This window comes from Battus philenor, unplaced genomic scaffold (assembly GCF_028537555.1).
Source record: "Battus philenor isolate CCGP_79_NKW_IND1 unplaced genomic scaffold, ilBatPhil1.0.hap1 SCAF_6, whole genome shotgun sequence".
Lineage (NCBI taxonomy): Eukaryota > Metazoa > Arthropoda > Insecta > Lepidoptera > Papilionidae > Battus > Battus philenor.
The window spans coordinates 13,733,252-13,747,482 of NW_027181726.1; the positions used below are offsets into that span (position 1 = coordinate 13,733,252).

General features: G+C 33.8%; 1 protein-coding gene across 6 annotated transcripts in view; it reads left to right on the top strand.

The window, feature by feature from the left end:
• The window catches only part of Pax (Paxillin), a 100,226-nt gene that overhangs the window by 76,261 nt on the left and 9,734 nt on the right, over positions 1-14,231 (top strand). For all 6 annotated transcript variants that reach the window (XM_068773214.1, XM_068773213.1, XM_068773215.1 and 3 more), the window contains exon 4: positions 4,746-4,842. In XM_068773214.1, coding sequence (XP_068629315.1) covers positions 4,746-4,842 — 97 coding nt within the window. The remainder of the gene's footprint in view (positions 1-4,745; positions 4,843-14,231) is intronic.

Here is a 14,231-nt window from a genome sequence, read left to right on the forward strand (position 1 = left end):
CCGCCGATACAAAATGGCGGATTACATATTTTTCCTTAACCACCTCAATATGGGTATCAAATGAAAGGGCTACACTAGCAAAACACGATGATTATGTCAAAATTTAAAATTTAAGATGGACGCCGTTCCAATATGGCGGACTAGGTACATATTTTTGCACAACCACCACAATATGGGTATCAAAAAACCGTTTAACTTAAAAGTTTTCTAAATGTATTTATTTTCACTTGACCACGGTCCTGAATAGCTCATTATGTAAGCATTTGTAGATAATTATCATTGATTTAATATTAAAAATCTAAGACATTATTTAGATTAAAAATAATGATCGGATTATTATTTTATACGTAAGTTACTGAAAGGCAGTATGCACTTACAATGATAGTTCACTGTCAATACTTTTATAACATGTTTTATGTTTGTTTATATTTTTTATAAGCTATGGTGGGAATGGGGGGATCTCGACGAATATATAATATATATATATTTATATATCAATACAATTTTGTAAACTATCGATAACTTACTTGCATGCTCATCAGACCACATAATGATTATTTTATATCCTGATAAGTATCTCATTGCACATACTCCGGTCTACTGTTTATGTAAAGCCAAGCTCAATGGTCTGGTTTCGCAAACCGAAAGCTCATTGCAGAGTATTGCAGTAAATCCATTGCCGTAATGTTGACTTTGGCATGATCTCTATTTCCCCTCCAGCTGAAATAAACCGACGAAGTCCGGCCGTTACAGACGGTTTTGCTTTCAAATTAATGGCCAGCCGCCCCTTATCTTTGCTTTGATCAATGTTTTATATGCCACTTAAAATGTTTTCTTATGAATCGATGTTGATAAAGCTATGAATTATATTAGACAAACAATTTTAACGATATGTTTAGAAATAGAGAACATTTTCGGAGGGAAAATAAAATATCGCATTTAATCACATACATAGTGTGTTTAAAAAGCATCGTGGAAAAATGAGTGTACCAAAGTTTCGACTGCAAAAAGTCAATTTCATTTATAATATCGGAATCAGATTTTTTAATAATATTCCGCAAAACATTATTGGACTACCATTTACAATATTCAAAACGACTATTAAAAGTAAAGGCTTATTATTCAATAAACAAATATTTAAATGACAAGAATCCATATTAGTTATATCGCTTAATAATTTTGATTTAATTTAGGTTATAGCTGTAAGTGTATATGTATAAATTTGCAATAGTATCCGATATACAGTTCCATACAGCTCGCAGGTCTGGGTTGCAGAGATTTATTAGGCTAAAATTCAACAATTTTTCTCTATGTCTGCGTTACGTAAGTTAGTTATATACTGTCTTATATTCACAAAGCAGCTGAAACATATAAGAAATAAATACAAAGTAATAATGTAGGTATAAACAATAAACCAAAATACGTATTAAAAGTAATGTTTTGGACGTATTAACGACCTGGCACCGTGCTAGAGTTAAAACGCGTTCATTATAAAACGTCCTCATTTACGCATTTGTCACGGTTATAATTAAGAAGGTTTCAAGGCTTAAGTTTTGAGATATTATTGTTGTAGTTGATTCTAGGTTTGATTTATATTTTTAATTAAAAACATTCCCATGCACATATTCTGTCTGATGGTTTTACGTTCTATAAATATCAGTGTTAGTTTCTAATTTTTTTTTTATTTGGTTCACAACTTGGGATACATATCTTACACCTAAAATCGACTACATTAAAAGAAAGCTAAACATATAACGGGTGGTTGCCCTAGCTGTGATTCCATTTCATGGGGTCCTTGTGCCTAGTTTTACCTTATTTCCCGCAAGGATTTAGGACCTCAAAAAGGGTATCGTTACAAGCAAAGTCACAAACTCAGACAGTAAAATTTTGACTTACTTATTCTCGGTTGAAGTTGCTGCTGTTAGTTTACTAAGCGGAAGGATGTGTGAACTTAAGTTTCTAATGTTACACACACGTAGCCAACGATTGCAACCTATGGCGCAGAATCGTTATAGAGTAAAGGAACCATGGTGAACGTCACGACCCTAAAAGACCTGGTTACTCCAAGGAACCTCAGTCAATGCTACTTGCCCGCTTTAGTTCAAGAGAGATTCCTCAAACTTAGTTGCTTAGGTAAATAGAAAATTACGCAAAAAAAAAAAGAATAACTAGAAAAGGAATGACGCCCATCGCTTGGGCTATTACACTAATATAGAGAACTAATTGACCCTAGCCAATTTGGTGAATTTAACGCTCTCCCCCCACCCCCCGGATGGAATTTTATAAAGTCCCTTTTTAGCTAACTACTACATGGAGAAAGGAATGTTCTCACCGAGTTCCAAGACTCTGAACCTTATGGTTCAAGAGATATAGTGATGAGTCAGTACACAAGTGGAAATAAAATGGGAGAGTTATGCATTCTCTCGTTTAAAGATTTTACACCTATATTCAATCACGGCGTACATAAATATACACATCTCGAGTTATAGGTATTTTTTTATTTTTTATATCGTGTCACTGTGTGGAATTATTTGACAGCGTATGCAATGTAACGGAACGACCGTGTCAATTAATAATTAGAAGCTTGGCAACCCAGCGATTCTAAATAAAGCGCGCCATGATGTACGGGACATGTTGCACAACGGACAATAATTTCCAGCATTGATCGATCGCGCAGGACTCTGTGCCAAGGGATTGTATTAATATTCAATGGCATCATGTTGGAATACATCTAATATATAAAATTCTCGTGTCACGGTGTTCGAACTTGAACTCCTCCGAAACGGCTTGACCGATTTTTACCAAAATTTTACATGCGTATTCAGTATGTCTGAGAATCGGCTACTATCTATTTACCATACCCCTAAGTGATAAGGGTGGTCCACCCCTAAATTTTATTTTTAATTTTTTAGACAATTTTTTTGGTTTTTATTTTATTATGTTACAGCATACAAAAATACATACAAACCTAAATTTTCACCCTCTACGATCAACCCTTATCTTACATTTGTTAATTAAAAACTTTAATTTTTTTTGCAAAACAACGTTTGCGGGATCAGCTAGTTTTTAAATATAATTAAAAAATTGCTTTGGTGTTTACTTGTACATTGTCGTCGTTTCAGCCCATAGACGACCACTACAAGACATAGGCCTCCAGGAAATATATCTATGGATAGGATATACCATAATCGCCTCATTTGGTACGCTTACCAAATGAGGCGATTATTTTTTGTACGGGTCACCCACCCGTTGAAAAAAATGTGAATGTTTCGAAAGACAACTTACAAATATTTTAATTAGTCTATTTAATAGTTATTTGTTTTTCCATCGTGTTTTGGCAGCGAGCACACAACGTCCGGTACTGCTTATCTCGATTAGAAAATTAACGATTTGTATTGTCTTGGCACAGACAAAGTTTTACGTGGACATCTTTAAAGATGACGTCTTTTCTTTTAAAACCCATTAAATAATGCGCACATCTGAGAATAAATTGCTCATATCTTCCGTGGGACAGCACACTCTGTATAAATATACAGTGTTTAGTTACAGGTGTAAATGTTTTAAGAGGTTGTATATGTAGCTCATAAGATGTCAATCAATGTATGGTTCGTCCTTTTCAGAAATCAATGGTGCCAGAAATAATAAATAACGTAAAGAAGAATATTATTTTGTTTATTTTATATTTGTATGTACATGCAGAATTTTACTATAACAAGTTGAAGTTTTCGGCCTGTTGCATTCTGATAAAAATACTTAAGTGATCATTTTATGCAGAACAATTGGAAACTGGTGCAGAAGCTTAAAAACTTTAAAAATCAGCTATACATTCACTCTTTTAAAACATTTACACCTAAAGCAATTCACCCTGTATAACTTTGACACTTTACATACGGTTAAACAAAACGCCGAAATAAAATCAGTATATTTTACAACTAAAGTACTAAGTAACATTTGTAGTCCATTCACCTTCACTGTTACCTCATGGTGGATTAACCTGTCGAATGTCTATAAACGTACCTGTCCGCACCGGATGCGTACGGGTCAGATTTGTCCGAAATAAAGTAGGCTACATGATATCGAATCACCTTAAAAATACAGTTTAAAATCGCTTGCTCTGAATGACTACAGACCACAGGATCATGAAAAATAATATTTAATTTATCATTAAAAAAAAATTGCTCCTATCCCTGATAGGCGCCATGTTGCGGCACACGTAGGGTTAAGGATCCTCAAGCCAATGGTTTCTAGCTAATGACCGTTTCCACGGAGTATATTATCTCAAAATGGCGATATACTCACAATGGACTTGATGGTCCTAAAAGCTAAAAAAAATTTGCAAGACGTTGCAATAAAAGAAAGAGAGAATTAAAATTGCCATTTGTTATAAAATCTACAAAACGAACATCGTTACAAAACCTACAATTCTTGCATATATATACACTACAACTGCGCCGTCAATTTCCTGATAGGATCAAATCTTTTTTAAATCTTCTTAAAATGATTTAGTACAGTAATGAGTCAACAAGAAGAGAAATTTTCAAACGTAGGGGATTTTATGACCAAGCACTTTAACTCGTTTGAGAAGAACCTGTGGACATGACCTAGATGAGGGTAGTGTCGCCTTTTTTTGTACAACCTCGCGTATTCGCGAATGTAAGAGTTACAGAATATTTAAATATTGTTCTGCTTTATTATCGGTATAAAACGTGTTTATATTAAGAACAATACAATTTTTTTTGTTACAGATGGTTATTCGAGAGCTAACGGCGCAACCAGTCCCGCTTCTACTCGGCCCACCGTTGACTCTCTTCTTGATCAGCTTAGCACAGACGTACCAAATGGGTGAGTACCATTTTGTTGACAGATTAACATATTTTAAAATATTAATGATATAAATACAACATACGTAAACAGGATAAAAATAATTGTCCATTAATGTACATATTCACCGTTTATTTATGAACAATATTATGAAAAACTTCACCTAAAATTCTATAATTAGCGCATTGAAGTAAATATTATCTTTTTAACCAAAAAAAAAATATATTTTCGAAAAATTTTGTGATGATCAAATTATACGAGATATCTTATACGTTGAAAAAAGCTTTAGGGAGTTAATGTATAGCCCATTTGTTGTCAATTGATGTAACAAAATGATAATGTAGTGAGAAAAAGAGTTTTCAAAATTTAGATTACTACATATTAAAAATAATTATTGTTTACTATTAGTACTTGTAGACTTGATACTGCCAGATTTTATTGGTCACTCGAATTCCAATAGAATTTCATAGTAATCACTTTATACAGATTGATTGGATCGAATAGGGATGGGCGGACTCTGTGTAGGTGGTAATATGTCTCACTATAACGAAAACACTTAGAAAAGCAGCGTATGGGGCCTGTGGGAGCAACTCGTCGAATCCTCAACCAAAGCTTTCATGGAAAGAAAGAGAAAATAATAGGTGACAAAGCTTAAAAGCTCTTTGCTGGCAAATAAGCTATATATTCACCAGTATAAAGCCTTTAAAACTATAATTAATCATCGTGTAGATAAAGAATCAATAAGTACATGTTATATTATAATCCCTTTTTAAATCATTATACTACACTACACTTGCCAACCCGACAAGCGTTGTGGTTGTGATATATCTTCAAATAGATGTCTTTGGTAGACGCTTGTCTTGCTGTAGGCTTCTATGGCCTAAAACGACGATGTCACATCGTAAAAGAGGGCGGTGTAAAGTTTTAATATAGAAAGGCGAGGTTGGTTTATTTTATTATCTACATATCTATTAGTATTCATCATCACAGCCAGGAACACGAATATAGAAATAAGGTATTATATGGCAAAAGGACTACGAGGTATAATCAAAAATACGGCGACTAATTTTATTATAAAGAACTCTCCGTGGCTAGCGATGTACTAATTTATACATTTATTCTACGATTGCAAGCATATCTAATATGCTTCTATCGGAAAGCACGTTCAATATCGGGAATTGTTTCAAAACGGAGGTGTGAACATACAATCATATTTGGTGTGGTACGTTGCATTATCAAATTCAGGACTGACTCGTCTCATTTGCAAATCATTGGTTAAAATGCTTTGCACGCACCTACGTGACGTTTAGTTTCTCGGCAAGCTCTCTGTTTGATCGAACCACTTTTGCTACTATTTGCACGTTTTCATCGGTTTTTGAGGTCTAAAGACGCCCCTACCTTTGCTGATCCTCTACCGATTCATTCCCGCCTTCATCTCATACCACATGTAAACAGGTTTCAAAGTTATAGGCTATATTCGAATGTTGATGCGCGCTGTTAGCCGTTTGGGCTTTTACAGGGCTCGCGGATCCGCGAGCTAATAAACTAAAAAAAAATCTATGTCAGATGCTTCCCCTGACTTGTATTAGCTAATTGTTACAATCTGAATAGAATCCATGTTATACTATCACTGTACACTACATACACGCTTTTTTGCAATTTAAAACAAGATTTTATATTATCGCGTTGTTATAAATTCACGATAAGTGGATAGAAAAGTTAAAACTTTTTCGAATTTGCTACAGACTATCTCAATGAATTAGATTATCGAATGTATTTATTTTAATGGACGTAAATAAATACGACGTAATAGATGTAATAGTTCCTGGCATAAAAATTCATTCACCGTATTTTTCGTTCACACCTCGAATTAATCCTCAGGTTGCAAGGATTATTTGAAAATAGAACTATGTATGTGTATTATTAATATATAAGATATAATTTATCGAATACGTCATCTTATACAAACTCGTACGTCGTCGAATACCTAACTAAAATGTGGGTTACGCAAATAAATTTAGGAAACTGTATCAGTGGGTAGGTTTAGTATCTGTTGTACAACGTTTTACTAATAACCTAACTTGCACAATTTCAATTCACAGACATCCTTAGCTAGTTTATTTACTTATATCATTATACACTTTGGTAGATTCAGATTTACTGTGTACGTGATAATAATGCTAGAAGAGACTTATTTGAAAGAAACTAGAATAGAATTGAGTTTCTCTATATTGGTACCTTTTAACGAGGGTTCCATACACACCCTAGTCAAAGCAGAGATCCCACAATAAAATCGGACTGGTTATTTTTTGTGATCACTTTTGCAATAACCCTCTTAATGACTAAAGAATTTTATTCGCTAGTCAAAGATCTTTTGGCAGAACTTAAAGGTGTTAATTAAATGGAAAATCGGTAGTGTTCGTACATTTGCACACAAGTGTTTTTAAGTTCGTGAAACCTTAAACCTGTATGCAAAAATTAATTTCATTTGTTACACACATACAAAGTTTATTGACTTATCTACAAACAGTATACACGTTAATATTGCTGTCTATCCTATTGAAACTTGTTTGTGAACAAACGCATCCCTATATATTTAATGCAATGTGGGAATTATATATAAAAATGTATCCCGGAATCGAACCCGTGGCATACGATCGCACGTCTCAGTCCTGTATCGCTAAGCCATCGCTGCCCTGTCTGTGATGTTATATATTTACCTCTTATGTCGTTATTTTATTTTTTATTCTTTATTGTACACGCTAGAGAACATTAAAATAGTTTCACAATAATATACAAAAGAGTACATAGGGCAGTCGTATCACATAAGGCAATCTCTTACAGACAACTATACTATGGAAAAGGTAGAAATACAAAAAAGTGGTTAGTTAAAGTTGTTATAATGAGTTAAACATTTTAGAGGACTAGGTAATATGTTTATGATGAAAAGAGGCTTTGGATTTCGCTTTGGACCAGCTATTGCCTCCGCGAAGAGCTTCAGTACGAAGGGCGGTGGCACCCCCTTGAGATTCTATATTCTGTTTTTATTTAAAACGTCTATACTGCTGATATTTTATCAGCACTTTTTTCTTATTAAAATTTCATGAAGTTTTGTAACAATAACGTATCTTCAAAACGGTGCTCAGAGAGGTTATTGTAACTTATAGAAAACCTGGATCTACTAGTTGCTAAGTTCTAGGTAGCTATTAACCTGTCAACTGCCTATGGACATGTCTGTCCGAACTCTCCGGGTGCGTGTGGGTCACATCTTTCCGAAATAATGCAGGGTATAGTATATCGAATCACCTTAGAGATACAGTTTAATATCGCTTGCTCTGGATGACCCACAGACCACAGGATCAAAAACGATATTATTTCTTTTGTCATTTAAAAACATTCGTTTAAAACACTGACCGGAGCCATGTTGCGGCAAACGAAGGGTTAAAGCTGCAAAAGTTAACAGTGTCGAAAAATGCCAAAAAGATAAACCTAGTTACTTTTTTCTATCATGTTTGAGATTTGAAAAAGTCAAGTCACATATCACATTGTGTTGGTCCGTGAAGATATTTTGGCTCGACGCGCTCGCGAGCGACGACGGGCCGTGTGAAAATCGTCGGATATTTCTGTGCGCGGACAAAAATAGCACCGCGATACGTCACCGCACGCCGCCAGTGTTGTTGTTAATGATCGACCCGCGGTGTTGCTATATATAAGATATTTTTAGAATTTAATGATCAATAAATTTTATTGATTGAGATTTACTTATAATAATAAATATGTTAAAAAGCTTTTATCGTTTTTCAAAAGGTTTTTCGAGCCTATGTGCAAGGCCAATAATAACCTTGTAATTTTGTTACACCGAATGTAGATTAGTGAAATAAACATTTTGAGGCCGCTTGATCATGATGATTGTTTTGTGTTAAATAATTTTTAATGTTATTTTGAAGTATGTATCATATTTCTAAAATAAATCATTATTATTATTCACCAATTTCTGATCGTATCCGCCGATTTTTATCGGATTGTTTCGCCTGAATTAAAATATAAATCGCTTCATCTGCGAATTGAACCCGCTACAATCATGTCAATTTTTAACCATTGAATTAGCACCAGTCTACATATATTCCGTTATACAAAAAAATGTTTTTTGCGCTTATCTGCAATCAGATTTGTTTCTTGTGTCCTCTTTGGCAGGAGATACTACACCCTTCATAATTTATTACCAAGTTTTTGTAAATCATGGCGTTTCAGTCGGTCAGGATTTCTGTTAGTATTCGGTAGATAAATCTTAAGGATGATTTCCATCCAATAGATACATATTTTAACGTAATTATATTGTTTGTAAACCAAATTTCTTTTCTAATAATCTTTTCATAGAATAAGTTATTTCTTTTATATATACTTTTTTTTCAAATACATAACAATAGCTAAGCATAACACATATTGCTACTGCGAAACCCTCGCAAAATGTATTTGATAAAAGACCTCTTTTTTAATGTGAATTTTTGCGTCACATTCCCTTAGACTAATTACGTTATAATTTTATCTGTAGATTTTTCTCATTGGTACAAAATAACTAGCAATTTAAAGAAGTTGCGTTTAGGTTGGAAACTTTATATAATTTTCTTAGCAAAATTTAACAAAATATAGAGATAAAATTTCCATTAATATCAACTATCATTAATTATTATTCACACAGATTACTTAAAACAAAGTATTTAAAAGTAAACAATGATAATTAGTAAAAAAAACAATAATGCTTCGTACTAAAATATTTTTCATTCTCATAACAGGTTGATGTAAATTTTTTTATAAGTTTTTGACGGAGTATTACAATCATAGATCACGGTGTCGATTACAAGGATACAATCTTATTTAATTTACGAATGAATAAGTTATATGGCATTGCCACTGCTCACAAACGAATATCCAGAGGATAGGCAGCAGGTCCAGGCCTGCTTGCCAAGCGTGGTGATAATGGCATATCCTCCCAAAGATATCTTTGGGAGGCCTACGATTTTCAGTGGGCGTCTATGGGCAGAAACGACGACGAAAACAAATTTTTCTTTATTTACACCCCTGGGAAACCGACGACTTTTGAAATACCTTATACTATACGAATTAAATTTGAAATATATGAAATAATAATTGCGAAAATTTAATGAACCTTATTATTTAAATGTTCATTTATAATTATACACATCTTTTATATTTATCAGCTAACTAAAATCCACTTAATCATAAGACAGTAGTGAAAACCCTTTTAGCGAATGAATTACGTCGAATTTTATTTTACATTTGCTGTCGGTCGTGAATAAATCTTTCGACGTCAAACATTTACTATTGCACACGAATCTGTTATGAATTATTAATAAACGCAACAGTTTTATACAATGTATCACCGTCGACTAACGAGGATTATCCTAAATAAATTGATAGTGTTATTGCTCATTTAGTTCATTCTCATTGCTTATTAAGTATTGGTCATTTTAAAATGCATGCGCTACATAATAGAAGTTGTAACCAAGCGGTGGAGATAATTTTAAAAGGTTACCTTACTGGCTAACAGATTCCGCGGACTTGAATGGGTAAAGAGGCACCTTAGCCTAGAGCCTTCATTTATGGAGTCGCGGGAGTTTAAGGTGGGGGCCCCCTAGGAATCCCACATACCCCTGTCCTCTCCCCAGAGGCAGGGCATCTTGAACGTCCGGAAGATCCCCCTCCCCTGAAACCAAAAAAAAACCAGAGACTTCTTTTAAGGTAGTAAGGCCTCGAGGACTCTCTCTAGAAACTTGGTTCGAACGCTACGTATTATTATCATTGTCGGATTGTGAACAATGTGAGGCAACCAACATGCGTGGTTAACATGCGACAGCTTACCCAATAAAATTAGAAAGTCGTGTTCACATTACGAGTTATGTTGAAGTGACGGTGGACAAGCCAATGAAATGATAGCCGCAGGAGTCTTAAAGTTCTATAGTGAAGATCCCGGGCCGACAAGCGCAGTGTAAGACGTCCTTCCAGAAAATAGACAGGCAATTTTGTTAAGGTCGTCAGAAGATGTTGAATATTGAAAATCTATGGGAGAGACCTGTTTTTAGCAGTGTTATTCCAATAATTGTACCTCTGAAATTGGGGTATCATACATACATATGGTTCTATTATATTGAAATTATATTTAGTAATGACAGAGAATTATATAATAGACCATTATATTTATATGTTGTATATTCTATGTAACGGGTGATTGATGTATGTGCCTATAGCTCCTCATTTATGCTAGATATGAGTTTGACTATGATATTATATCTAAATACTTTAGCGATTAAATAAATAGATACATAGCTGAAGTCGGCCAACGAAGTATCGACGCGTTCCTATAATTTAATATTATCAAAATGGTAAAATCGCCTTAGCTGAGCTGGATGACGATAATAAGTCACTATGTTCATAACGCATATAGACTAAAGGATTAGAATCCAATTTTTAATCTGTTAAATAATTTCTATTTCAAAGTCCCGATCCCGAAAGAACTCAATATAAATGACAGACAATATAGTCGACTATATTCGACTATTATACGAATCTTCAAAGTTCTTTAGACATATAACCAGTAAGGATTACTCAATGGAACATTTGGTGGCGCAAAGAAAAGTGGAAGATACACCTCGTGGAAGCTCTCCGAGGAGATGGACGGACATCATCAAAACTGACACTAATAAGTCGGTAAATAAATTGTAAAACATAGCCTAAAAATAAATAAGTAAATGAAATAAAATAGTAAAAAATGTAACATCCAGAAAGACATGTACTGAAAATAAAAAGAATTGTAATATTTAAAGTATGGGGAGAAGAAAGAGTGGTCGAACATGAGGGGAAATTGAATGAAAGGGAACGATAGAAGACTTGTAGAAAGAAATAAAAGTACGGAAGATATGAATGGAAGAAGAGCGCGAAAATAAAATAATATACGTGAACAATTTTATTAAAAGAAAATAAGTCCATGTCCCACCAATAGATACGGGTCCATAGATAGGCTTTCAATAGCGGAGGCCATGAAAAAAATAAGTTAGTAAATGATGTTCCCATTCCGCCAAACACAGAGCTACTTGACGACGCTTAGCTAAAGCAGCAGATGCATCAGAACCGGCCGAGTCGTGGTCATACCACTTAGATAAGAGTGCACGAATGAGAAGTTTTCAAATACGTCTTTAAACAGACGAACACAGATAAATCTAAATATTTTTGTCGTATGTCCAATTGTTTAATTATTCGTTATCTTTTTTCCCCGTTTAAAAACCTAACGAATTTTATGTAACGTTTTATTCAGGTCGGTTTTATCTCAAGCCTACGACTTTCATACTATTTAAAACCAGCCAGACGCTAAATAGATTGACCACCAGTGAAATAACCCACAAAAATACGTTTAATATATATACAATAATAAACACGCCGCGTCAACTATATTTTTATCGTTTCAAGGGCTTGTTTTATGAGTGTACGAAGCATTAAAATACATAACGATTTCCTAACAGACATTTGCGTCATAAAAGTTTTTACGAGTCTGCTCGCTCTATACTCTAGTTACATTTACGATTAATACATTAAACCCTCAACTATTTGCCTTTGTACGCTTACATTGAAAAACTGACATTTTGCGGTAGGTTTGTTTCAAGTTGTTGCAATTGTTGAAAATGGATTGCTACAGATTTATGCATTTGCCTTTCGTCACCATCTTCATTTTAAATATAAGATGTCCACCGCTGGACTTCAAACTTCTGCTCGTCTTTCTATCTGCCAAAAAATCTACTGTAATTGGGTCTTAGACAATGCAGGATTTTTTTTAAATCTAGGCCGTAGTAGAATAGTAAAAGAAGTCTACTATCTTAGATTGCTAGGAGAACGCGCGGGCGGCCGTATACTTTGTAAGAAGGAAATGAAAAAAAAATCAAAAAAAAATTAAAAATTTAAACAGTAAAGAGATATATCATAAGCAATCTGGCATATCCGTCCGTAAGTTAGATTGTGCCTCGTAATTTGCAACTTAGAGGAAGTTTATGTCCTGACAGTGGCAGCATAAGTGATATAAAAAATTATAACCTACGTACAAAAAGGAAAAAAAACGTATTTAATTAAAACAAAATAAACTGTTCAATTAATTCATGAAAAACAAAATTAAAATTAATCTCTGTCTGATGAGGCCATTGTGGTTGTTGTTTTAAGTCGGCTTTCGTTCACAAAAAAATTGGTTCAATGTTTGCCAAGCAGCTAATTATAAAAAGGGAATCCCTAAATTTTGATGGCAAGGCGCAATTAGAAACTAAAGTGTTGGCATCTTTTTAATAAAAAAAGAAAATAAAAAAAATTAAAGACAAACGATCCACAGTATTTTTGTATTAGTATAATTTAAGCAACAACGCAACAACGAAAAACGTAAAACGAAACGACGCTAAGCGAGTTATTGGTGTAGTTCTCTTTCTCCACATAACCTTGAAAGAAATAGCTACATTTTAAATATTTTGGGAAACGTATTTTTTTTAATAAATGTTATTGGTACTTTTAAAAATTAAATGTATGTTCTGTTCAAAACCACAATGACTACGATCTATGTTTACTCTGTGGTCGCACTTGGCTATAGAGCGCAGCCCCTCCCTTCCGGCTCGTAATTGGCGTTTGTTCTAAAGTTCCGCCACCTGTTGATACATTTATATAATTAGCATTATTTATTGAGATTTATGTGCTTATGATATCTGTAGTCGGAGAACTGGCAACGTGTATACATGTCATTTAATTAATTCCACTTATAAAAAATTAAGGGAATAATTTATTTGCTGTAGTCATCGGTAAAGGCTTAAATTAAAAAAAAATACAGCTGTCATTTTTCTGCCATTCTTTAGTCTATTTAAGATTACATTCACATTTGAATGTCTACACAACTAGATTTGTAACACTGCGATACATTTTGCACACATCACTAAAACAACGACGTGAGACTTTGTTTTGGATGGGTTACCGTTACACGTATCACTATTTGAATTGGCGCCAATTTCAATTGTTTGACAGCATGTGTTTTGCGCGTCCGTTTTTCCGGGTTTTCGAATCGTTTCTAGCATTAGTTAATGACCGGGAAAACTAAACTAACATCCTGTTGTTGAGATTTTATTTTAAATATTTCTTTAGACATAATTTTAGGCAAATAGTTTAATGTGACTTGTAAATAGAAATTTTATTAAAGATATATACACAGTAAAGGTTTTTAGATAATAATTAAGCTTGGAAATGATTTACTATATTTTATTACCGTCTGTTTTTTTGTGGTCTCTGTTGGCGCAGATTAGTCGTTGCTTTAATTTGAAAGAAGTCATTATAGGGAAGCTCTGTTCCGTTCTAGTTTAGTCTTTTTTAGCATT